Source organism: Gallus gallus, chromosome 6 (assembly GCF_016699485.2).
Source record: "Gallus gallus isolate bGalGal1 chromosome 6, bGalGal1.mat.broiler.GRCg7b, whole genome shotgun sequence".
In the NCBI taxonomy this organism is placed as follows: Eukaryota; Metazoa; Chordata; class Aves; order Galliformes; family Phasianidae; genus Gallus; species Gallus gallus.
In genome coordinates this window covers 704564-727491 of record NC_052537.1, presented here as the reverse complement: position 1 = coordinate 727491, position 22928 = coordinate 704564, and the positions used below count along the sequence as shown (strand labels likewise).

Here is a 22928-nt window from a genome sequence, read left to right as displayed (position 1 = left end):
ACCTTTGCATAACACTGAACAGGAAGTTAAATCAATACTTCTTAAGATCTAAAGGCCTTAGGAACATAACCACCTTATTTATGTATTAAGGACGTAACGCATTTACATTCTCTCATTCATTAGATTTTTCATTTATTCCCTCTCCAGCACTTCACCTCCCTTATTGCCTGTACCAATGGGCATGTTTTTCACATTTTGGGCAAAAGGCAACAATATAAACAGTATCAAGGAAAAGAAAGCATTCTACAGAACACGACAAATTAGTTCTAGAGTATTTTTTAATCAAAAAAACATTTTTTTAGGAGCTACAGACATAAAAAAAAAAAAAAAAAAAAAAAGAAAGTGGCCTCCATCATATTTACTTTCAACAGAACAGTCAGCAAGAACAATGAAAAATCCCAGTAACTGTTTTTAAGAATAGGAGACAGTAGATACAGCTGCCTTCTATCAGTTTCACATCACCCAAGAAAGGTAGCAGTCACACTTTGATACACAGCCTCCATCCTGACACAGAACCATTCATCACAACCCTTTGGCTGCGTCCAATCAGCCAATTCCTAATCCACTGAACAGTCCATCCTTCAAATCCACACCTCCCCAGTTTAGAGAGAACGATGTGGTGAGGGACCACGTCAAAGGCTTTGCAGAACTCCAGATAGATGACACGCGTTGCCCTTCCCCTGTCCACTGATGCCATTACTCCACCACAGAAGGCCACCAGATTGGTCAGGTACAATCTGCCCTTAACAAAGCCACGCCAGCTATCTTGAATCACCTCTTCAGCTCATCTTGTTCCTCTCCACTGGAAACCCCAGTTCACATAGCTATCTCATCCTCCTTTTCCCTGGTGCCCATCTCAACCATTGAACTCAACCTGGCTGCTGGGGTGAAAGGGAACAAGAAACTCTTTTACAAGTATATCAACAGTAAGAGGAGGACCAGGGAGAATCTCCATTCTCTACTGGATGAGGCTGGGAACGTGACCACTGAGGATAAGGAAAAGGCAGACCTTCTGAATGCCTTCTTTACATCTGTCTTTAAAACTCAGAACGGTTATCCTCAGGTTTCTCCACTCTCTGACCTGGCAGCCTTGGCTGCGGAGCAGACTAAACCCCCCCACAATTCAGGAGGAAACAGTCAGAGACCTGCTACTCCAACTGGACTGCCACGAGTCCATGGCACCGGATGAGATTCACCCGAGAGTGCTGAGGGAACTGGCGGAGCTGACAGCCGAGCCTCCTTCCACCATCTATCAGCGCTCCTTGTTGACGGGTGAGGTCCCAGAAGACTGGAGGCTTGCCAGTGTGACTCCCATCTACAAGAAGGGCTGCAGGGAGGATCCGGGGAACTACAGGCCTGGTAGCCTGACCTCGGTGCCAGGGAACATTATGGAGCAGATTGTCTTGAGGGAGATCACGTGACACGTGCAGGACAACCGGGGGATCAGGCCTAGCCAGCATGAGTTCACAAAGGGCAGGTCCTGCTTGACCAACCTCATCTCCTTCTATGATCTAGTGGCCCGTCTGGTGGATGAGGGAAAGGCTGTTGATGTGGTCTACCTAGACTTCAGCAAAGCCTTTGACACTGTCTCCCACAGTATTCTCCTCCAGAAGCTGGCAGTCTGTGGCTTGGACAGGTACACTCTGGGATGGGTAAGGAACTGGCTGGAGGGCCGGGCCCGGAGAGTGGTGCTGAATGGAGTTAAATCCAGCTGGCGACCGGTCACGACTGGTGTCCCCCAGGGGTCGGAGCTGGGGCCTGTCCTCTTTAATATCTTTATTGATGACCTGGATGAGGGCATTGAGTGCACCCTCACTAAGTTTGCAGGTGACACCAAGCTGGCTGGAAGTGTTGATCTGCCTGAGGGTAGCGAGGCCCTACAGAGGGATCTGGACAGGCTGGATAGCTCGGCTGAAGCCACTGGGACGGCATTCAACAAGACCAAATGCCGGGTCCTGCACTCTGGCCACAATAACCCCAGGCAACGCTACAGGCTTAGGGCAGAGTGGCTGGAAGACTGTGTACAGGAAATGGACCTGGGGGTGTTGATTGACGCTAGACTGAACATGAGCCAGCAGTGCAGTGTGCCCAGGTGGCCAAGAAGGCCAATGGCATCCAGGTTTGTATCAGAAATAGTGTGGCCAGCAGGAACAGGGAAGTAATTGTCCCCCTGTACTCAGCACTTGTGAGGCCGCACCTCGAGTACTGTGTCCAGTTTTGGGCCCCTCTCTGTAAGAAAGACATCGAGGCCCTGGAGCGTGTCCAGAGGAGGGCAACAAAGCTGGTGAGGGGTCTGGAGCACAGGCCTTATGAGGAGCGGCTGAAGGAGCTGGGATTGTTCAGTCTAGAGAAGAGCAGGCTCAGGGGAGACCTTACTGCTCTCTCTAACTACCTGAAGGGAGGTTGTAGTGAGCTGGGGGTCAGCCTCTTCTCTCGTGTGACAAGTGACAGGACCAGAGGGAATGGCTTCAAGCTGCGCCAGGGAAGGTTCAGGCTGGCCGTTAGGAAATACTACTACTCTGAAAGGGTGGTCAGGCACTGGAATGGGCTGCCCACAGTGGTGGTGGAGCCATCGACTCTGGTGGTGTTCAAAGAGCGTTAGGATGTTGTGTTGAGGGACATGGTTTAGCGAGAACCATTGGTGAAGGGCTAATGGTTGGACTGGATGATCCTGTGGGTCTTTTCCAACCTTAGAGATTCTATAATTGTATGATTCTGTGATCTCCTCCTGATGCTCTGCACACCAGCCGAGCAGAGCAGCGGCGCTTCCCCATGGGCGGAGGGGCACGCGTCACAGTGAGAGCATTGTGATGCAATCACCCTGCAGAGTAGCAGAAGCACCGCTCCCTGGGCACAGAGAGCACTTGGTGCTGAGCACCGGCACTGCGAGGAGGTGGGAGAGATTGGGAGAGGAGACTGAAGGCAGAGAGTGCCCCCGGTGCCCTCCCAGCCCACAGCGTGGTCAAGGACTGTTGCGAATCCATCTGCAGCTGTGCTCACTGAGTGGTAAGAAGAAGCCCTGCAGCTTGCCTGGCACCAGGCCTCGTCTCCCCTTCTTGCTGTGCCGGCGCATGGCCGTGGCGGGTCTGAAAGAGCCTGCCTGTGCCTGCCGGAGGGGGGGATGAGGCCATGCCTCACGGCCATGGGCTGGCAGCTGTACCCATGCCGGCACTCATGGCAGAGGCCATGGCTGCACGTGGGACACCCGGTGTGCCAAAGCACAGCCGGAAAGGAGCACGCGTGAGCTCCCATGCGCAATGGCGCACTGGGATAGGGTTCTGTCCACGCCATGCCCACAGCCGTGCCCCTCACACTGATCTGCCTCCTGTTGTGCGCGCAGGTGAAGCCATGGCAGAGAAGAACACCTGTGAAAAACTGATGGAAGACAACGCTGAGTCAGGCGCACTGCTGCAGGAGCTCATGGAGGTGTGTGACCCACCTGCAGAAACCCCGCAGGGCAGAGCTGCTGGGCCACGCAGCCAGGGCGCCGCAGGGCTTGCTGTCCTGCTCCACCCTGGCCTTGCTGTGCGCTGGCAATGGGCTGCAAACACCCTTTCCCACCCTGCATCCATGCAACTGGTCCCAATTGCCTTGCAGTGTAAGAAGAGGTCTGCAGAGCTGGCAGCTGTTCTCCGAGAGCAGACCAAAGTCCGTGAGGTACGCACGGTGGGAGGGAGAGAATGGAGAGCAGCACATTGATCGGGGAAAGCCCCCTGCCAGCAGACACAGGACGGGCTCTTGACCAGACCCTTTCCTTCTCCAGGCACTGAAGGAGGACGTGGAGATGGAGATGAAAAAACTCCAGAAGGCACAACGGAGGGTCGAAAAGCGCACTGCCCCGTAAGTAGCAGCACAGCCCAGACCTGAGGCAGGGGGGAGCTGGGATCCCAGCAGCCCCCAGCCATCTGGGCCGTCGGCTGGAGCTCGGGAAGGCCAGGTCTGTGCAGGTCTGGCACCCAGAGGTGCCCGCCCCAGCTCCAGCAGAGGCCGGGCAGCTGCCTCGGGTCCCCGTGGCCACCTTGGGATGGGGGGCGTGGGGAGGGGGTGAGGTCCTGGTGCCGGCCGAGGCCTCTTCTCACACACCAAACTCCCCGTGTCTGTAGCAGGAGGAAGATGACACGCAGGGAAGAGCACATGAGTTCCCTGATGCAGGAGGCAGTGGCAGTGCGATTGGTAAGGGAGAAAGCCCCACCAGGGCCTTGGGGAGGGAAGGCTCACCTCCGGGCCACCGCAGGGGATATGGGCCTCCCTCTGGTTGTGGGGACGAAGGAGGGCTTCCGAGTGCCCAAACCTGCGCTCACCCCAACGCGTGGCCCTGCTTTGCTTTGTCCTCTAGGATGAGCAGACGGCAGCACAGAAGCACCCACTTGTAACCACCTGGCTGCGGTGAGTCGCCCTGGGGTCCAGAGACCATCAGGCAGCTTTTGACTTTTTGGAGATAAAATGCTTCAGTATTGCTTAGGGTCCTGGGTGGGAGAGCAGGTGGGGTGGCGATCTTGGCAGCCCTGCGCAGACCTACGACAGATTCCGTTGCTCCCTGTATGGCACATGTCCACGGCCATTTGCCGGGGCTGGATGGAATGTGCTGTTACAAACGTGCCCCCAGATCTGACTCGACCTTCTTCTGTTCTGCAGGGCGTTTCTGCTGTTCTTGGGCCTGCTGCAGCTTGTCTTCTTCACCCTGTTTGTGCTGCAGAAGGACATCCTTCACTGGGTCCTGCCTGGAGAGCTGGCGACTGCCCTTGGCATCCGTCCACCTAAGCCCGCTCTTTTCTGACCCCACAACACACTGCGGCCCTTCATCGGGACACCATTGGGTCTGCACAAGCATGAGGGGTCTGTCACCATTGTCACCCTGTCACCAATCATGTCAATAAAATCCATCCCAATTCCCAAATGTCTTCTTCGTGCATGAGAGGCGTTACACCCCGTCGACAAATACCTGTTGACCCTTGGGAAGGAGACAATGGAATTCTGGAGCTAAGAAACAGGACTCAGGGAATCAGCAAGGCTGGAAATGACCTCCAAGGGCTCCAACCATCCACCTATCACCAATACGTCCCATGACTCCACGCCCCTAGGTACAAAAGCTCAATGTTTCTTGAACACCCCCAGGGTTGGTGACTGCACCACCTCCAGAAATGCCTGCAAAAGCAAGCTTTGAGCCAAAAGCAAAGCAGGGGTCGTTCACCCCACCATAACCGCTACATGAGCTCTAGGAGAACTCTCTGTTTGCATTTCTGTGTTTTCACCTACCGCAACTATATCCAAGTTTCTACTCCAGAGCTAAACCCTTTACATTCCCAGAAGAAGTCGTTTTCTTTTGTAACCTTCTCTATCAAAGGTAGATGCTTTTTTAATGCAGCCCGGGATAGAGTTGGGCTTCCAAGCTGCAAGCATGCAGTGCCGGCTTCTGTCCACCTTCTGGTCCACCAGGACCCCAAAGGCCTCCTCCACACCAAAGCCCTGAGAAAGGTTTCCCTTCCAGACCAGTCAAAGCTGATTACTCAGTCATGGACAACTAGCATCTCACCGGCTCTTCCTATACACTTGAGAAGGCATAGCTCAGAGACAGCTAGAACAAACCAACCCTCTAAGAGCAACAGAAACAAACAACTGGCACTTCTGACAGGGTCAGCAAATTTCAGGTCACAATTTGAAAGACAGAAGCTGAGGCTGACTGAAAATCATACCCTTGCCCACCATGACAGAGTCTCAGGTCAAGTACTCAGAGCATGCTCACACTGAACTAGAAACCAACATTTTACATTTGAGCCTGCATGTCAATATTGCCTTCCTGCAGTAAGCTTACTTATTATTCACCACGTGGCCAACCCAATGCACAAATCCAAGTCAAGAAATCTCAACTGACTGACTAAACATCGACCTTAACATCAGAAATTCCTGCTATCCTAAGCAGTCTGCTGGATTACTCCTAGTAAAATATTCATTCCTTTTACCTAGTATTTTTAAATGTGTTCTACATGTGGTGATACTCTGGCGGTGGTGAAGCTTCAGTTTCATGTCTACTCAGTCCATGTGGTATGAAACAACTTTCGGCTCCCTGTAATGACATTGTCAGTGCTGTGACATTGTTCAGTGACACACCTGTGCCTCATCCACGCTCCCATATCAGGCACCATTCTGTCAGACTGCAGACAGCAACAGAAGTCATGGGGCACTGACAGGAAGGTTCAAAATCTACCACCAACATCCACTTCCAACATTACAGTCCAACACACTAAAGAAGGAGGCACTAACAGAGCAGACCTAATAGGAAGTCCTCCAGGTTTCTAAATGCAGCTGAAAAGCTCACATTCGTGCACACCATCATCACCATAGGTAAAGCAGACAGACAAAATTGTACTACCCATTTTTGTACTATCATCTCTCACCTGTAAGCTGAGCACCCACATTAGCAAATCCAATGACACACAGTTTAACATGTTTGTTTGTTTTTTTTTTTTCCCTGATATACATTCTTATTTTGTTGTTGTTGTTTTCTTCAAAGTAGTCCCTTAATTTGTTAAGAGTTTTTTTCTGGTGCAGATATTTCCAATGGCACCATTCTTTTCTGATGATCGGGGGCAATAGCTGAACATCACCACCCATTTTATTCCAGTGACGTAGCTGTGGGCATTATAAGGCAATCATTCTGCATTTCTCTGAGCTGTTTTCAACTTTCTTGTCTTCACCACGTAATGAACGTTAAGTGCTGTATTCATCAAATACTATCAAGCAAAGTAGAGTGTCCTCTAGACAAAGGAAATATGAATATGACCCGTTGCAGTAGGCGTCTTGCGGGGCTACGGGATGTACGGGACAGGCCTCTCCCTAAGCATACAGAGACAGTGCTATCATGCTGACCTTGATGCAGGGAAAACAGGAGAAGAAGAAGGATGAGAAAAGAATGTGGAAATGGCCAAATAAGGCACAATGTTATCTGGTGTGAACCAATCAGAGTGGGATATGACAGCACAGTTATGTAGGTAAAAATGTATATAAGCTGTGTTTAGTAGTGAATAAAGGCCATTTTGCTGCTCATCATATTGGTGTGTGTCTGCAGTCATTTGGCCCTGATCAGGCTATTGGTCAGTGAGCGCAGAGGCCTAACACAGGTGACTAACATCATCGTTGCAGAAAGCAACAAATGGTGCCCCGTGTGAGGAGGCAGACTGTGTTTTGATGCCGTCTGCGCGGCTGCGAGCTGTGGGGTGACGCCATAGCATGAGATTTGGGGTGACGCCCAGCCCGAGTACCCTGAAGAGAGGGGAGCCTGCAGAAGACGATTGGGGTGACGCCCCGCAGAAGATCGTGGCGACGACGATAGTGCCGGCCAGCAAGTAGAACCTGTGTTGCGGTGGGGTCTGGGGGGACGACGGGATGCCCACGGAGGACCCGTGTGGACGGCAGTGTCGAGTGTGACTTCGTGGTGACGGCGAGGGGCTGACTATGGAACATGTTCTTAAGGTATTGCTTCAGTGTTGTGAAGATTACTTTGGCAAGTATGCTCCTTCTAAGAAGGATATCCACGCAGTTATTTCTATGTTAGAGCGGGAGAGGGAGGTTAAACCCCCCACGAGATCCTTGATCACCGGAGGTGGGATGATCTCACCTCTGAGTTCGCACAACATATTATGAGTGCTCAGGAGGGCGGGTCGGAGTTAAAAACTTGGGATCTGATACTGGGGGCGTTGAAAGCAGCCAGAGTAGAGGGAAAGGTATTGGTGGAGGCTCGATACCTTTTGGATCTTGGCGGTGGAGGTGAGACACCGGACCCAGTGGGGTCCGATGGGGGCTCGGGAGCAGTTTCTTGCAGGGGCTGAGAGGAGACGGAGCCGCCAATGACCGTTGGCAAGATGGCGCCGGCTGAGCCAACCACGCTCAGTTCAAAAGAAGACAAACAACAAGAGAGTGGATGTCCGTTGTCTCGTCCCCCTCCCCCGTATCCGGACCCCTCAGGCGGAACGTTGTATCCTTTATCAGAATTACGTCCGTGTTACCTGACTCAAGGGGGCGGAGGAAGCTGTGATCTACACAAGGAGGATCAACTTACTGCCCACAAGGGGAGGGACCAGACAAAAGGTCCGTCCAATGCAGACAGGGGGCATAGCCTACCATCTCTGGTCACTCCCAGAGGCGGTAGTGCGAGTGATAGTGTAGAGGAGAAAGAAGGGACTGGCTTTGAGTGCAGGGGGAAGGGTCAAATGACAGACTGGAATCGGATTAGATCGGAGGCTGAGGGGAAGGGTATAGTTCCAGAGGCAATCCCGGTGATCGTGAGTGATCGTGGTCCCGAACAGGTGCCGCCTGACCCAGGGGGTGTTGCGCGCCTGGTGGAATTTATGGATAAAAGAGGCTTGAAATCGCCTCTGACATTAAATGCACTACAAACTTTGGCTGCACTGGGGCCTCTCCTCCCCCGTGACATCACAAACCTAATGCGTATGGTGCACAGGCTGGTTCAATATACGTTATGGGAGACGGACGGGAGGGCCGAGTTGGGGGGGCGTGCCGGGGGGGCAGGGGTCGGCCTGGGCCACTCCCGGTGTGGGACCGGCATACAGCAGCTTTCAGGGAGGGCCGTGGGAGTGGCTTCGCCCCAGGGCCAGTCAGTGAAACTAAGGCCAGGGGAGCTAATAGCAGCCACAGATGCAATGGTGGAAGTGTTTAATAAACTTGTGCATAAGGCCGAACCACCTGCTCCGTGCACAGATATTACCCAGGGCCCGAATTAATCCTTTCAAAGCTTTGCAGACAGGCTTTTAGCTGCTGCAGAGGGGTCTGATCTCCTGGAACCGGCTCAAGAGCCAGTGATCATTGACTGTCTGCAACAGAAATCGCCTCACAATGTTAAGGCATTGCTGCGAGCTGGCCCGAGTACGCTTAATATCCCGGGAGAAATTGTTCAGTATGTCTTAGATAAGCTCAAGGTGGCTCATTTAACTAATGAAGGGCTAGCCACAGGTATTGTTGTAGCTGTTGGCCCGCGACAGCAAAGATCGCTGCAGCAGCAAGGGCTGTGTTTCTGATGCGGCCACTATGGCCATGTTAGAGCACAGTGCCCCTCTGGGGGAGGTCAGTCAGGGCCTCCTGATCGCAGGAAGGGCTTGCTAAAGGGTATCCGTTGTCGGGTATGCGGCAGTTAAACATCATGAATCTGGGAAAAATTCTGTGGGTACCATCACGAAAAGTAATACCAGATATAAGTAACATATCTGCAAAAACTGAGTCTAGGTGCGAGATTTCTACAGAAATTCTTCGTTGGCAAACCGAAGCCAACTCCAGAACAACTGAGGGACAGATGATGGGATCAAGAACCACTCATCAAGAGGAGCACTACACCTGCAACGCTGACACTTCCGATGTTGCTGATGTTTATGGTGTCCCTGGCAATTACAGCGTGTCGCAAACAACTACAATGGACGCAAGAGCATATGCAGAAGATTAAAGGAGAGCGTGATCCCTTTGGGAGCTGGCTGAATAGACTGTTTGGGGGAACGGGTTCATGGTTAAAGCAATTGCTTAAGGTTTTCGCTATAGGGCTTGCAGTTTCTGTATGTATTCTAATCTGTCTTCCACGCTTTGTAGGATGCTTGTAGAACTGCCTTCAGCGAATGATGGACAAGACCGTTGACTATCGAATTGAATATCATAGATTGCATGAAAAATTATAGAGGGGTTTAGGTTGTTGCGTTCATGCTGTATCGGGGCAAGGCTTGGCCGAGCATGGGAAAGTATTCCCTGTTGCTCTGGTGACTGCTTAAGAATTGTAGTAGAAAAGTAGTAGGAATACTGTGCTGAAATATATTTAGGATTAGGGGATTTTGCGCTGTTTCGCGATGTACGGGTGAGGCATGTGTGTAAGCAGCATTCAGCTTAGGGAGGGGGAGATGTTGTAGTAGGCGTCTTGCAGGGCTACGGGATGTACGGGACAGGCCTCTCCCTAAGCATAGAGAGACAGTGCTATCGTGCTGACCTTGATGCAGAGAAAACAGGAGAAGAAGAAGGATGAGAAAAGAATGTGGAAACGGCCAAACAAGGCACAATGATATCTGGTGTGAACCAATCAGAGTGGGAAATTGACAAGAAACAATGACCTTTGCATAACACTAAACAGGAAGTTATTAGGAATGTTTCTCCTCTGTCCTTGATTACAGCTGTGCCTCCAGGCAGTGGCTCACCAAAGCCTAGGTTTAATGCAGTTGAGTTTAGAGCTGGGGTGAGCTCCAGCTCTGGGCAGTTCCACACGGGGTTAGTTCTGTATGATGGTGGTGCCCCGGCAGGCACCCAGGAACTGTTTCCAAGGTGCTCCTGTGTGGAAGGGAGAGAACAGTGTCGTGAAGGAATCCCCCAGCTTAAATTGCATCTTGTGTCATTCTGACTGGAAGGATGTTTAATGGGAGTTGCTCTGTCCTGCATTTCTTTGCAGATGTGACTGGAGGAGGTGATCCAGGTTCCCCTCTAGGTTCTGGGACTGAATCTCCAGCAGATCACATGGGTATGTCATGACTTTGTAATTCCTTAGAGAGCTTTCATTGCCCATTTCAGTGCCATTTCATGGCACGATCTCCCGTATGCTCCACTATTCAGTGATGCTGTAGAGTATGACTGAAACTTTTCATGGGTCTTTGGTTGCAGAAGTGCCCCCAGGGAAGGCCTGGCCTGATCCTTGGTTTCCTCCTGCACTGGAGCCCTGCTGGAATCCCAGCAGGAGTAGTTTGTCTTTACTGACTCCGCTGACTCACCACTGGTCCTTCAAAACTTCCTGCACATGATATTTAACTTCATACATTCTGTCTAGGTCCAGAAGAAGGAAAGGATGAATCCAAAAGAGTAGAATACTCCCAGGGCTCATCCCATCTCCTAAATGACCTGCTGAAGGAAATGGAGAATGCAGCGCGTGGTGAGTATACTTCAGTGTGTTCACTGAGACTTGGGAAGCTGAGGTCTGATATGCATGTGTGGATAAGCTGTAGCCTGCACAGCAGGAAGGGATCTCTCAGAGCCGTGCTGTGGTGGTGTTCCATGTAACACCTTGCAGGCACTGTCAAGCACCAGAGATGGTCTGCTGCCACTTCTGCATCCAGCCAAGACCCAGAGACAGCTGCTCCCCCAGCATGACCATAACTTGTCAGAGCTGCTTTGTGCAGACATTGGCAGCCCGGTGGCAGCAAGTGGCGAGTGCTGTGCTTCTGTTCATACAAAGCCCTCTCTGCTGCTGAGCAAGTTCAAGGCAGGAGGAGCATCCCAAGCAGGGCTGGCTGTCTTTGCTAATCCTGGAAACGAGGTGGAGATGCTGATTCTGGAGATGTTTCTGCTGGAGCTTGAATTTCAGCCTGCATCTGCCTGGCTGTGATGGGTGGAACACGATGGTTGGTGATGCTCACAGCACAGTGCGTGAGGGCCCTGCATAGGAGCTGATTCCTCCGGAGGCGTGAGAGGATTTCGGCACCCTCCAATTCCTGGGAGGGCCCAAATGCCCTTGGGCAGCGGAGGGGGTCGCAGTGGCTTTGGGGGGCTGGGACCAGCAGACTTTGCCTGAGCTCAGGATAGGAGTAGCTCAGTTCCTGATGAGAACACATCACATCCAATCCTACTGTCCTCTTTCTTTCTAAAGGGACTGACCAACAAACTGCACAGGACGCGCTGCAGGAAGGCAGCCATCCCACGCTGCCAGTCTGGGACAGAGGAACGCAGATAGCAGCCAACGACTGGCATGCCAGGTAATTTCTGTCCTGTGGTCATCCAGATGTCACTAACCAGAGTCAGTGTGTGCCTGCAGGCTCTTCCTGCCTGCTCTTGCACCCCAGGTCAGCAGCCAAACCTGAGCGTATGAGCACAGAGCACATGTAAAAGAAGCCAGGGGTGGCTCTCTGAAAATGGCTGACCTCAGTGGGGTTTGGTGAGTTGTTCCAGCAGCAGTGCCGGAGAAGATGCATGCAGACCTCTGTGACGCTGCTCACCTCCCACTGCTCCCAGTTCCCAGAGAGTTGTGAGCTTTGCCCTTTTGGATGAGCGGGGTCCTGTGTGGTAGGAGCCTGCAGGAGTATTTTTCCCCTGGGCTGGCTCCGGCTGTGCCCTGTGCTGGCTCGAGGCTGACCTTCAGCCTGAGGGGTGTCCTGTGGGAGAGCTCAGGACGCGTGCGCTGGGGGAAAGTGTGAGGGCTTCTGCTCTGCAGTGCTCCCCGCAGACAAAGCCCAGACCCCAGGGCAGAGCCCCAGCCCTCAGCCCAGAGGAATACGTGGGCAGTGCTGGTGCAGCCTCACCCTACCCAACGAGAAGTGGAAGCAATCCTTTTTGTCGTCTGGTGCTTAGACACCAGAGACAGAGGTACCCACTGATGAAAATCTCCTGGGTCCATAAAGCACACCGAGAGATTGTCTGTAGTGCAGGTGAAGGTAACGTGGGACACTGTCTCATTTCTTCCAGGGATGAATGCTGGGAAAAGCACAAAGGCTGCTGTTCACAAATCTGTGCGAAAGCGCCGCATCGCAGCGATGGTACTGTTCTCAGCTGTGCTGCTGTCTGCACTGTTGTTGGCCTGTGGTGCTGCGTTATGGATGTGCAAAAAATACCTGTGAGTTGGCTTTTCCCCAAAACACTTTATTGCTGCATTTGGCAAGGAGGCATGTGTGGTGCCAGGATCCTGGACGGCCAAATCAGTTGCTGGCAGTACACTGCCAGGACTTACGTTGCAAAGTCTTTCAAGTTTCCCCTTATTTCCTGTCAGTGAGTAGTGCTTTCTGAAACTCATTCTCACAGAGTGTGCAAGAGAGAAGAAAGAGCAGCAGAACGAGCTCTTCCTGATACCAACTGAGAGAGTGTTCCAGCTGGAGATGAGGGCAGAACGGAGCTGGGAGAGGCAACAAGAGAGACTCCTGCCCAACCAAACCAGAATCTCAACAATAGTTCCAGTCCATTCCATTCTACCATCCAAGATACCAAAGGTCTTCAAAGTCATCTGGAAGACCTGGAGCGTGAACTCAAAGCCAAAAAAAGAAGTCCACGGGAACAGTCCTGAGTGCTGCTTTCTGTCAGAGGACAGCCCTGAAGCTGAGAGCGGAGAATCAGCAGCAGAGCCTTTGTCCTTCACCCTGCATTCTCCAGGACAAGTATCAGCAATAATTCCAAGATTCTTAGCTCACCATAGCTACAGTCCTTTTGAGGGTCGTAGTGAGAACCCAGAAAGTGAGCTTCCTCTGACTGCTGGACAGTATTGTTTATTGTCTTTGGAGATGTGGATGAGGATGGCTGGTTTCTGGGAGAGCTGACAGATGGCACAAGAGGACTGGTCCCTTCCAATGTGGTTGTGGAAGTTTCCGATGATGAACTGGATACAACGATGCCTCTAGAGCTTTGTGATCTCCTGCTGGACACTGATGATTAAGTGGATGCAGAGATTCCATAACGCAGCAACATCCTGTAAAAATTCCTGCACTGATTCAGTCTGCAAGACTACCCCCTGCTCCACTAGATGTTCAAGTGGAGTGTGAGCAGGATGTGGATGAGCTCCTTCAGGAGCTCTGTGGTGACTGACAGTGTAACTGCATAGTCTTATTATATATTAAAAACAAAAAAAAAAATGAACAAAAAAAAAAACCAATAAAAACAAACAAAAAACCCAACACTGTTCTTTTTCTTGGATACATTGACTTGATACTTTTTCTAGCTGAGACTTTGCAAGTGAGTCTTGAAGCAGATTTGAACTGGTAGAAGTTGGCAGTGTCTGCATTCCGTTCTCCTAATTTCCTTGCTGGTCGGAGTTAACGTGCCCTGCATCCGTTCCCCAGCTCCAGCTGCCTCCTGAATCATGAGAGCAGCCTTTCCATATTGTGAAAACAGCCCTTTCACATAGTTGGAGTGGATTCATGCTGAAGGACAAGATGCTTGTGGACATGTAAGCTCAGGAAAAGAATGTAGAGTCCATGGAAACTTGCTGCCAAACAACACTAAGAAAGAAGAATAGACTCCTGTTGTTGAAGATGGAACAGTAAAACAGATGCCCCAGCAAAACACAATGCCAGTACAAGCTGGTTGGGGCTACTCCCCCTGAAAAGGCTGCAAGTTCACAGCGAGGTAGACTACTAGCCCTCATTCAATGACTACCAGAGACCCCCACCATGTTTTTAGGACACGTGCTCAAGAGGGTGGGACAATATGTTAATAATTTCTCAGAATTCCAGCCCATCTTCATGGAATGTAATGAATATATGTATGCAATGTCTTTAAATACGTAACCATTGCTTTTCTCGGTGTGAGAGGTAGGAGGAGATATCCCCCTTGCATCTGGTGCCATAATGAGCATACCTGGTTTATGACCTTACGTGAGTTATGAGTTTGATTCCACACATCACTCCCTTCACTATTAAGAGGACTAAGAACTTCTGTCACAGAAGGATGCCCATCTGCAAGGCTTACGTTTCATGCTTCTTCCTTCCTCTCTGCTTGGTAAAACTCCATGCTGGGCTCATTTGGAAGGAAGGCTTGGTGTTCTGATTTCTTGGACAGTCGTTACCTAAAGCCTGGAGTGCCTCTGTCAAGTGTGGCGGTGCAACTCCCGCTCCCCACACTCTCCCCCTTCTCTCAGGCCTCTCAGTGCACTTCTTCTCCTCAGACAAAAGGCGGAGAACCAGTACATGGAGGTACTCCTCCTCTTCCCTTGCCCCTGCTTGCCTCTGGGTAGCAAGGAGCAATGAATTGGAACATTAGGGGATGCCCTTGTTGTATCTGACTCCTGCTTTGTGCCCCATAGCCCAGGAACAAACCTGGAGACAATGATCTCCTGGCAGCCTGGGACATGTGTACACGAATCACGGCCCAAGTGGGGTGGCCTGTTGTATTTGCTCCACACTCAGGTAGACGCAAATTGTAAGCAGAAGTCAACTTGCATTTCTTCCATCCACCTCCCTACTTATTTCTTACTTCCTCCCACCTGGCCTACAGGCAGGGTTGTGAATCATGAAAACAGCTTTTCTATATTGTGAAAAGAAGTCTTTTTACATAACTTGAGTGGACTGTAGCTGGAGGACAGGAGATGTACACAGGGAAGCCCAAGAACAGGTGGAGTCCATTAGCCAGCAAACAGAATTTTTGTAAAGGTCCCCCCATTTTGATGGGGGACATCGGTTACAAATCTTGTCCAGGTAATTTGGTGTTCCCATGCCCTGGGGAAGTAGGTGGACTCCATTACCCAGCAAAAGACAAGGGATTTTCACCTGATACCTAAGACCAGCTAGGATAAGCAACTGTTATGGGGCAAAGGGTGTCAAAAGAGATACCGAGAAAGACCCCCCTGGGTTGTATCTTGGCTCACTGGAAGGACGTTGCTGATGAGCCAGGGTGAACATTGGAAGAGGAAAACTCTTATTAAATATTGTTATCAGTGGTGGCCGTTGTTTAAATTAGAGGGAGGGAAAAGCTGGGTCCTTAATGGAACGTGAAATTATAAAATACTCCTTTGGTTAATGTTGTTTCTAAGAAGGGAAAGTAAATGGGATGAAGTAGCATATGCGGATATGTTTTTTACTCCTAGAAATCATCCAGAATGGCAAAAGGAATGTGGGATTAATCTGGCTCCACAAGATTCTTTAGTATTAGCCTTAGAGAAGGAAAAGAGAGGAAAGGGTGAAAGACTGAGAGGATGTTACTCAGCATGTAGCACTTGGAGAAAGATGTTTAAAAGTTAGAGAAACACGGGAAAGGCTGGAGGATTATGTTCCCCGTTATGAGAAGGAAAGAGAGCAGGGAAACAAAGAAGGTGACATTGTAAGAGCAGAAAGCCAGGAAGGAGGAAAAGGAAATGAACGGGCAGTGAGGGGCTTTTTGCCGATCCCAGCCCGTGCTCGTAGCAAAGTAGGAACGACTACGCAGACTCCTCTCAGGCAAGCAGTGGGTTCTAGGGGACCCATTGGAATTAAGATACCACTTACAACAGGTGGTTTAGACAACTGGAAATGTGTAGTTCAGGAGTATAGGAGCGATCCGCTCAGGGTCGCTAAAAGATTTGAAACGACACTAAAAGCAGCATCCTGAGTGGGCGGGTACAGACGCGGTGCTGGGTGAGGTCACAGAGACAGAAGAACAATTAATTCTGAAAAGGGCTAGGACTCACGTCCAGGCTCAAACGAGTGCCTGAACCCTGCAAGGGCAGCTGGAGGATTTTGTCCTCCATTTTGTTTTGGAAAGGCTAAAGTTCAGGATCTAAGAGCCATAGATAAGATTGTGGAAGATTTACACCCAGTAGCTGCAAACCCCTATACACTGTTAACTAGACTCAGGCCAAGAATGGAAATACTATACAGTGTTAGGTCTGAAAGATGCCTTTTTCTGCCTCCCTTTGGCTGCAGAACGTCAAAAATTGTTTGCATTTGAGTGGGAAAACCCGGATTCAGGAAGAAAAACTCAGTTAACCTAGACAGTGTTACCCCAGGGTTTTAAGAACAGCCCCAGCTTTTTTGGAAATCAGCTAGCCAAGGAACTGGAGGAGTGTATGTATGTAGATGATGTCCTGGTTGCAACGGAGACCAAAGAGGAATGCTATCAATGGACAGTAAGGCTGCTCAATGCCCTGGGGCTAAGTGGATACAGATTATCACAGCAGCAGGTCCCAATAGTGCAGACCCAAGTAACCTACTTAGGTTACATATTGTCAGAAGGACAGCATGAAGCAATATGTAGAACTCTCAAGCCCATTACGGCAAAGGACTTGTGGACTTAGGAGTGACAGAATGGTGCTGATTATGGATTCATAATTACGGACTATTAGTAGAACCATTATATCGTCTGCTGAGGAAAAATCCAGCAAAATTAACTTGGAGTGGAGAAGCTGAGAGAGCATTCTGGGAACTAAAGCAGAGATTGATGGAGACCCTTGCCCTGGGACTCCCAGATGTGACCAATGCACTTATTTTATTTTCACATGAAAAACAAGGAATAGCTATGAGCGTCCTGGTGCAGGAACTGGCGCCATACAGAAGGGCAGTCGCTCACTTCTCTAAGCAGCTGGATGAGGTAAGCATGGGCTGGCCTGCCTGCTTGAGAGCAGTAGCAGCAGTAATCCTAAATATACAGGAAGCATGAAAATTTACCGTGGGTCAAAGAATAACTGTGCTTGTATCACATACGGTTACCACAGTTTTAGAACAAAAAGGGCACCTCCCGATTCCTAGGATATCGGGCAATCCTGGTCGAACAGGATGATGTAGTTATTATGACAGCTAACACTGTAAATCCAGCTTCCTTCCTCAGGGGAAATACAACCGAACCCATAGCGCATGATTGTCTCCAGACAACTGAAGTGCACTCCAGCTGCCTGGGCCTAAGGGACCAGCCCTTGAAGGACACAGAAGTGACCCGGTTCGTGGATGGGAACAGCTTTGTACAACAAGGTCAGCTCAAAGTCGGATATGCTGTTACCACTTATCAGGACATAATAGAAGCACAGCCTTTGCTAGCTGGGGCATCAGCACAGAAGGCAGAAATTACTGCTCTGATGAGAGCCCTTAAGCTGGCTAAAGGCAAAAGAGCTAATATCTGGTCTGATTCTGAGCATGCTTTTGGTGTTGTACACACTCGTGGGGCTACGTGGAAAGGAACAGGGCTGTTAACAACTCGAGGGAAAGGAATCAGGCACACTCCTGAGATTCTGAAGTTGTTAGAAGTGTCTAAAAAGAGAAAGCATGAGAAACTGCAATAATACACTGGAGAAGTCATCAGAAAGGTAACACTGCACAAGAATGGAGAAATAATTTGGCAGATCAAGCAACCAAAAGGGGGGCAGGAGAGGAGAGGGGAGAGGGGAGAGGGGAAAGAGGAAAGGGACGTTCCATGCCTCCGGAGCCATCCGAGAGGAGAGGAATCCGGCAGCCTGACACCCCCCCGCCCCCCTCCCAGGCCCCGGACCGCTCCTAGGCCGCCCTTAGCAACGTGACGCCGCAAGCGGTTGCTAGGGGCGGGACAGGAAGTGCTTCCTGCCGGCGGAGAGCACTTCCGGGGCAGCGCGGCATGGCGGCGGGAGGGTGGTGAGCGGGGCCGGGCGGGGCGGGTTCTGTCCCGGGAACGGGGTCGGGCTTCAGTCCGGGGGCGTCGAGGGGCTCTCGGGAGAGGAGCTCGCGGTGCTGCCGGTCACCGAGAGGCAGGTCCCGGCTCGCAGGCGGGCTGCGTGGCCTCGCGAGAGCTGTGGGTGCCGGAGCGCAGGCCGGGGCGAGCGGGGCGGCTCCCAGGCGGCGCCGCTGCTGCCTTGGGCAGGGCGGTGGCAGCCCCGTGCTCCGTCGTGTGGTGGGAACTCTCGTGCTTTGTCGCTCTTCGTTGGTACGTGGAGGGGAAGCTGGCGTCTCGCTTGCTCTCGTTGTGTTCTTTCCATCGTGGCGGGCCTTGGAGATGCTGTCGGGAAGCGCAGGGCTACGTCTGGAGGGGAGGTTTTGCTTTTGGCCTCGCTCTGTGGAGTTTTGCTGAAGGCCCGGAGCGCGACAGCACGAAGCTGTGGGTGGCGGGGCCTGATCTTGCAGCAAGGATGGCGACAGCATCGTCTCGCCACATGTGGTGTTACCCGGCAAAGCCTCGAGGCAGAGCCTGAGCGCCCCGCCCCCCCCCCCCCCCCCCCCCCCCCCTCCCCCCTTCGATTCTGTGGTGCGGCTCTGGCTGGGCTGTGCTGTGCTGTGCAGCAGGAAGGTATCCTGTTGTTTGCCGGTAGCTCACTCACTGTAAAATCCTGATAGTGACATGGCACAGTTAAGAAATAGTCGGAGTCAGCATGTGAGGTGCTGTCCTTCAGAGGCAATATCTACAGTGCCAGCAAGTGCTGCTGGGCACGGGGGCAGCTTCCTCTCAGGGAAGGATGTGCAAGTGTAAAGCTGTGAATACAGGCTAGGGATGCTGCCTTCAAGTAAGGGCAGAGGGCGGTTGTGCCTGATGCCAAGCCGTGACTCCCTGGTGTGCTTTGGTCCTTGTAATGCTGAACTGCAGCCAGCTGGTTTGCCTAAAGTTTAGGCTGTGAACTGAAGCAGGTTTGGGAGCCTTTTTCGAGTGGGGACATTTTTTGTTGCTTTAGTTGAGTCATATGAGCAGAAGGAGTGGCGCTCGTGCAGAATGCAGGCGCGGTGTGCTGTGCCATCTGTGAGCTTGTGGCAGAGGCAGGTGGTGAAAGTGGCCATGGCTGCTGCTTGGCAGCCTACGTGAGAGCTGTCAGTGCTGGTCACGTGGCTGGGATTGGTCGTGCCTGAAACAGAAGTAAAGTGGGAAAAAGAAGGGTGACTTGTGGGCTGTGAGGAGGGGATTTTGTGTTTTCATGGAGTACAAATCCGTTCCCTTTTCTGATGTGGTTTTGTGCGTTGGTGTTTCAGGTGTCTGAAAGAGGACTTCCCATTGGAATTTGTACCGAGAAAACCCCAGGTGAGGAATGGAGCAACATGCCTTGGTGCTCTGTTTGAGTGGGGGAGTGGGCAAGGATGAAGGTTTGTAAAGATGTACTTGCTCTGGATTTCACTGAGCGGGACGAGTCTGGGCTGAAGTTTTCTGTGATTCTGTTTGTTGCATTGGAACGGCTGCCTTAGTAGACTGGAGGGAGGGAGAGGGAGATTTTAAGACTGGAAGCAGTCCGGAGCGCATGGTGTTTCTGCCTGCTTTGATGATGCCTGCCTGCTTTGATGATGTCTTTGGGTCTGCAGTGACTGACATCCTTCCAGGTACCTGGGTGTCCTCTGAAAGTTGTGTCCTGCAATTCTTACCTACCAGGTCTTTGCCACCAAGGCTGGCTAAGATGCTTTGGCAAATACTAGAGATGTTATGTTGGGATTGTTGAGTGCAAGGGCTTTATAAGCAAGGTGAGTAACAAACAGCCTTGTTGAGGAGGGTTGTTCTCCATAACATATTTCCTCAGAGACTCTGAAAGTTTTGTTCAAAACTCAATTGAGCATTATAGTGTAGGTAATGATAGAATCACAAGGTTGGAAGGGGCCTGCAAGATCATCTAGTCCAACCGTCCTCCCATCACCGTTGCTACCACAAGCTACTAAACCGTATCTCATAGCTCCTCGTCCAGATGCCTCTTGAACACTACCAGGGACGGCGACTCCACCACCTCCCTGGGCAGGCCATTCCAGTGCCTGACCACTCTCTGAGAGAAAAAGTTTTTCCTTGTGTCTAATCTAAATCTCCTCTGGGGCAGCTTGTGGCAAAGGTCCTGTTTGTTGCCTGGGAGAAGAGGCCAAACCCCTCCTCCTCACAGCTTCCCTTCAGGAAGCTGTAGAGTGCAGTGAGGTCTCCTCTGAACCTCCTCTTCTCCAGACTGAACAATCCCAGCTCCCTCAGCTGCTCCTCATAAGACATTGTGCTCCAGACCCCTCACCAGTTTTGTTGCCCTTCTCTGGACACGTTCCAAGGCCTCAATGTCTTTCTTGTATTGAGGGGCCCAAAACCGAACGCACTACTCGAGGTGCGACCTCACCAGTGCTGAGTACAGGGGGACGATTACCTCCCTGCTCCTGCTGGTCACACTATTTCTAATGCAGGCCAGGATGGCATTGGCCCTCTTGGGGGGCTAATGTTTGAATCCCCAAACCTTAGATGCAGGAAGAGGTGCTAGATGCTGACATGGAAGCCAGGGCTTCTGTCTCCCAGGAAGCAGGTGTAGTCAGGTCTGCTTTGGAGCCTGCTGTTCTTTGCGCTGACCTCGGGAGATCCCTCAGTATGCTGTTGTGTGCCACATGCACCAGCCCCAAAAGGGGATTCCCCTGTGGAAGGAGGGAGAGGGTGAAGGAGGTTGAGGGCCCTTTTCTCGGGGATGGCTCTTCTGTGCCCTCTTGCTTGCTGGAGGGGGAAGCACAGGGAACAGCTTTTACCTCCCATCCCGTTCTCTGTCCTCCAGCCCTCTCCTCATCCTACGCAGAACACCACTCTCAGCAGCGCAGTTGCCATTGCAGATCCTTCCCCATGTCACAGCTGTCACCATGGTCCCTGTTGCCCCACCCAGCGCAACTGCCTCTGAGAGTGCTGGGCTGGTGACAGCCATGTCCAGTACAAAAAGAGCGAGAGCTGGGGATAGCCCTATTTTAAATGGGAAGAGGGAGCTGGGGGCCCCAGAGTCAAAGAGGAGGAGGGGGCCCGCCATGAACATCAAGCGGAGGATGAGGAAGAGTGTATGATACTGTTGCACCCAGACTACCACTGTGACCAACCATGTGGAGCCCGTGGAAGTGGATCCACCTCCAGATGATGCTGAGCCCATGGAGGTGGATCCGCCTGCGGCACAGCTGGCCTGGCACCACACCATCGTGCCGGGCCCCACAGCTCCACCATCGCTGGTCCAGGCACTCGGCTCCTTACCTGCTGTGCAGCCCCCACCCCCGGCGTTAGCTGGGTGGCACTGCTTACCACCTGCTCCTCCTCCATCTTGTTGCTCCTCTGGAGCCAAGTTCTGCGGGCCCCTAGTTCCATCTCCCCCCTGTAGGTGTTAGGTCCCCGTCCCTGGTTTTGTTGTTGATATTAGTGTTTAGTTTTAGTGTTAGGAATTATTACTGTTCATATTTTAGTGTTAGGCATAGGTTACTCTTGGTATTTTAGCGTTCGGCATAGATTGCTACTATCAACTGGATGTAAACGCTGCTCATTTGGTAAGCACACACCTGCTTTATGAGTGCAGTTGAGTACAAATGAGTACAACTGCCATGAGAACGTTTGATGTTTGATGACATCTCCGATTATTTGAATTTCTGCCTTGTGACTTTTCCGCTGCAGAATATCGAGGAACAGAGCCTGAGTGGCTGAGAAATTGAGTTGGGACTCAGGAGAACAATTTGTGACTGTCACAAACTTCCTGTGTGGCCATTGCAGGGTAGGTGTAACTTACTGTAGCCATGCGCTAACACGGTGTTGTTCAAACACAGCTCATGGCACTGTCTGCAACAGATCCGCTTTCTGTGTGCTTTATTTCAGCAGTTGGTGTCGTACAGCACAGCAGCAGCACGGCCGTGAATACATACACAAGGTACGTGAAAATGTATAACGTGAACTTGAATATTGTTAAGATTATTGTTGTTAATTATTAGTGTTAATAAAACAGTCATTGTGAATGTGTGATCAACTTGGGGGCTAAGTTTATTCTTGCCTGTTAAGCTTTTCCCTTATTTTATGTCCACCTGTCCTATTTTTCTCACCTTCCCCTCACCTCCATGTGTACCAGTACTCAAGTTTGAGGACCCTTTTCTTCGGCAGGCGATAAAAGACAACGCAAATGCAAGTTTCATGTCCCTCTCTGTTATTAGGTCAGTAGGTCAAGGATATCTTCAGAATACCTCTCAAAGTTAGCCTGTAAATTTTTGCCAGCAGAAAGTAACAGCAGAGTGCACAATAGAAGTAGTGACTCTTTTTTTCACTGTTGTAGAAGCCGCTCTCCTTGAGAACAGTAGAGCAGCAGGCTGTCTGCACTATGGCTGCTGAACGGCATTACTCCCCACCGGAGATCCCTGAGCCCACGCTGATGGAGACTGTGCTGCACCACGGACTCTTCTTTGGAGCCATTTTCCAGCTTCTCTGTGTGTTAGCCATTATCCTGCCAGTTTCCCAGTCCCGTAAGACAGTAAGTTGTGCTCTCTGATTTTGATACACGTGCACAGAAAATAGGATGGGAGGGAACAATTTGTAGCTGTTGCCTATGGCAGCGTGCCCCGGCATTGGTGACAGTGCTGTAGTTTGTTCTGTCCTTCCTTCTGTGCGCATGCTGTTCCCGATGGCACGCAAGAAGCCTTTAGGTCCAAGCTCACCTTGTCATCCTGCTGCTGATGTGCCCTGTTAACCACCAGGCAGAGTGTGTCCCTCTGCTGGGACTGCCTTGCAGGAAACGACTTTAGATTTCTGGGAACGAGATAGAGATGGAGTTTCTAGTTTGCCTTAATGTCAGGAAGGCGGTTTCCAGTTCTGGCAGCCAAACC

At 51.2% G+C, this 22928-nt stretch overlaps 3 protein-coding genes and 1 long non-coding RNA gene across 15 annotated transcripts in view; all 4 read left to right on the top strand.

Moving 5' to 3' along the window:
* Nucleotides 1–13593, top strand: part of LOC777017 — a 515269-nt gene extending 501676 nt beyond the window's left edge. Inside the window, exons 9-10 of the long non-coding RNA XR_005860687.2 lie at nucleotides 12433–12580; nucleotides 12766–13593. This is a non-coding gene — a long non-coding RNA (uncharacterized LOC777017). The remainder of the gene's footprint in view (nucleotides 1–12432; nucleotides 12581–12765) is intronic.
* The window catches only part of LOC121106444 (protein MANBAL-like), a 176242-nt gene that overhangs the window by 151313 nt on the left and 2001 nt on the right, over nucleotides 1–22928 (top strand). The window contains exons 1-6 of one of the 10 annotated variants that reach the window (XM_046943230.1): nucleotides 17289–17390; nucleotides 19344–19392; nucleotides 19735–19823; nucleotides 21736–21832; nucleotides 21934–21985; nucleotides 22382–22576. In XM_046943230.1, coding sequence (XP_046799186.1) covers nucleotides 22427–22576 — 150 coding nt within the window. In that variant the 5' untranslated portion in view covers nucleotides 17289–17390; nucleotides 19344–19392; nucleotides 19735–19823; ... (1 more) ...; nucleotides 21934–21985; nucleotides 22382–22426. Of the gene's footprint in view, nucleotides 1–17288; nucleotides 17391–17993; nucleotides 18313–19343; nucleotides 19393–19734; nucleotides 19824–21735; nucleotides 21833–21933; nucleotides 21986–22180; nucleotides 22263–22381; nucleotides 22577–22928 lie in introns of those variants that run through there. The other 9 variants (XM_046943226.1, XM_040702634.2, XM_040702635.2 and 6 more) reach the window with 9 other exon arrangements.
* Nucleotides 2455–4897, top strand: LOC112532667. Of its 2 annotated transcripts, none has more exons than XM_040702606.1 (7): nucleotides 2455–3006; nucleotides 3341–3426; nucleotides 3598–3657; nucleotides 3764–3840; nucleotides 4107–4173; nucleotides 4337–4386; nucleotides 4636–4897. In XM_040702606.1, the coding sequence occupies exons 1-7, from the start codon at nucleotides 2811–2813 to the stop codon at nucleotides 4775–4777; spliced, it is 678 nt and encodes a 225-aa protein (XP_040558540.1). In that variant the 5' UTR covers nucleotides 2455–2810; the 3' UTR covers nucleotides 4778–4897. The 2 variants fall into 2 exon arrangements, with proteins under 2 accessions (XP_040558540.1, XP_040558539.1); XM_040702605.1 differs by having other exon boundaries at nucleotides 2461–3006; nucleotides 4104–4173.
* Nucleotides 17994–22928, top strand: part of LOC121111076 (protein MANBAL-like) — a 614289-nt gene continuing 609354 nt past the window's right edge. For both annotated transcript variants that reach the window (XM_040702621.2, XM_046943219.1), the window contains exon 1: nucleotides 17994–18312. The gene's annotated coding sequence lies outside the window, so the exon portion shown is untranslated. The remainder of the gene's footprint in view (nucleotides 18313–22928) is intronic.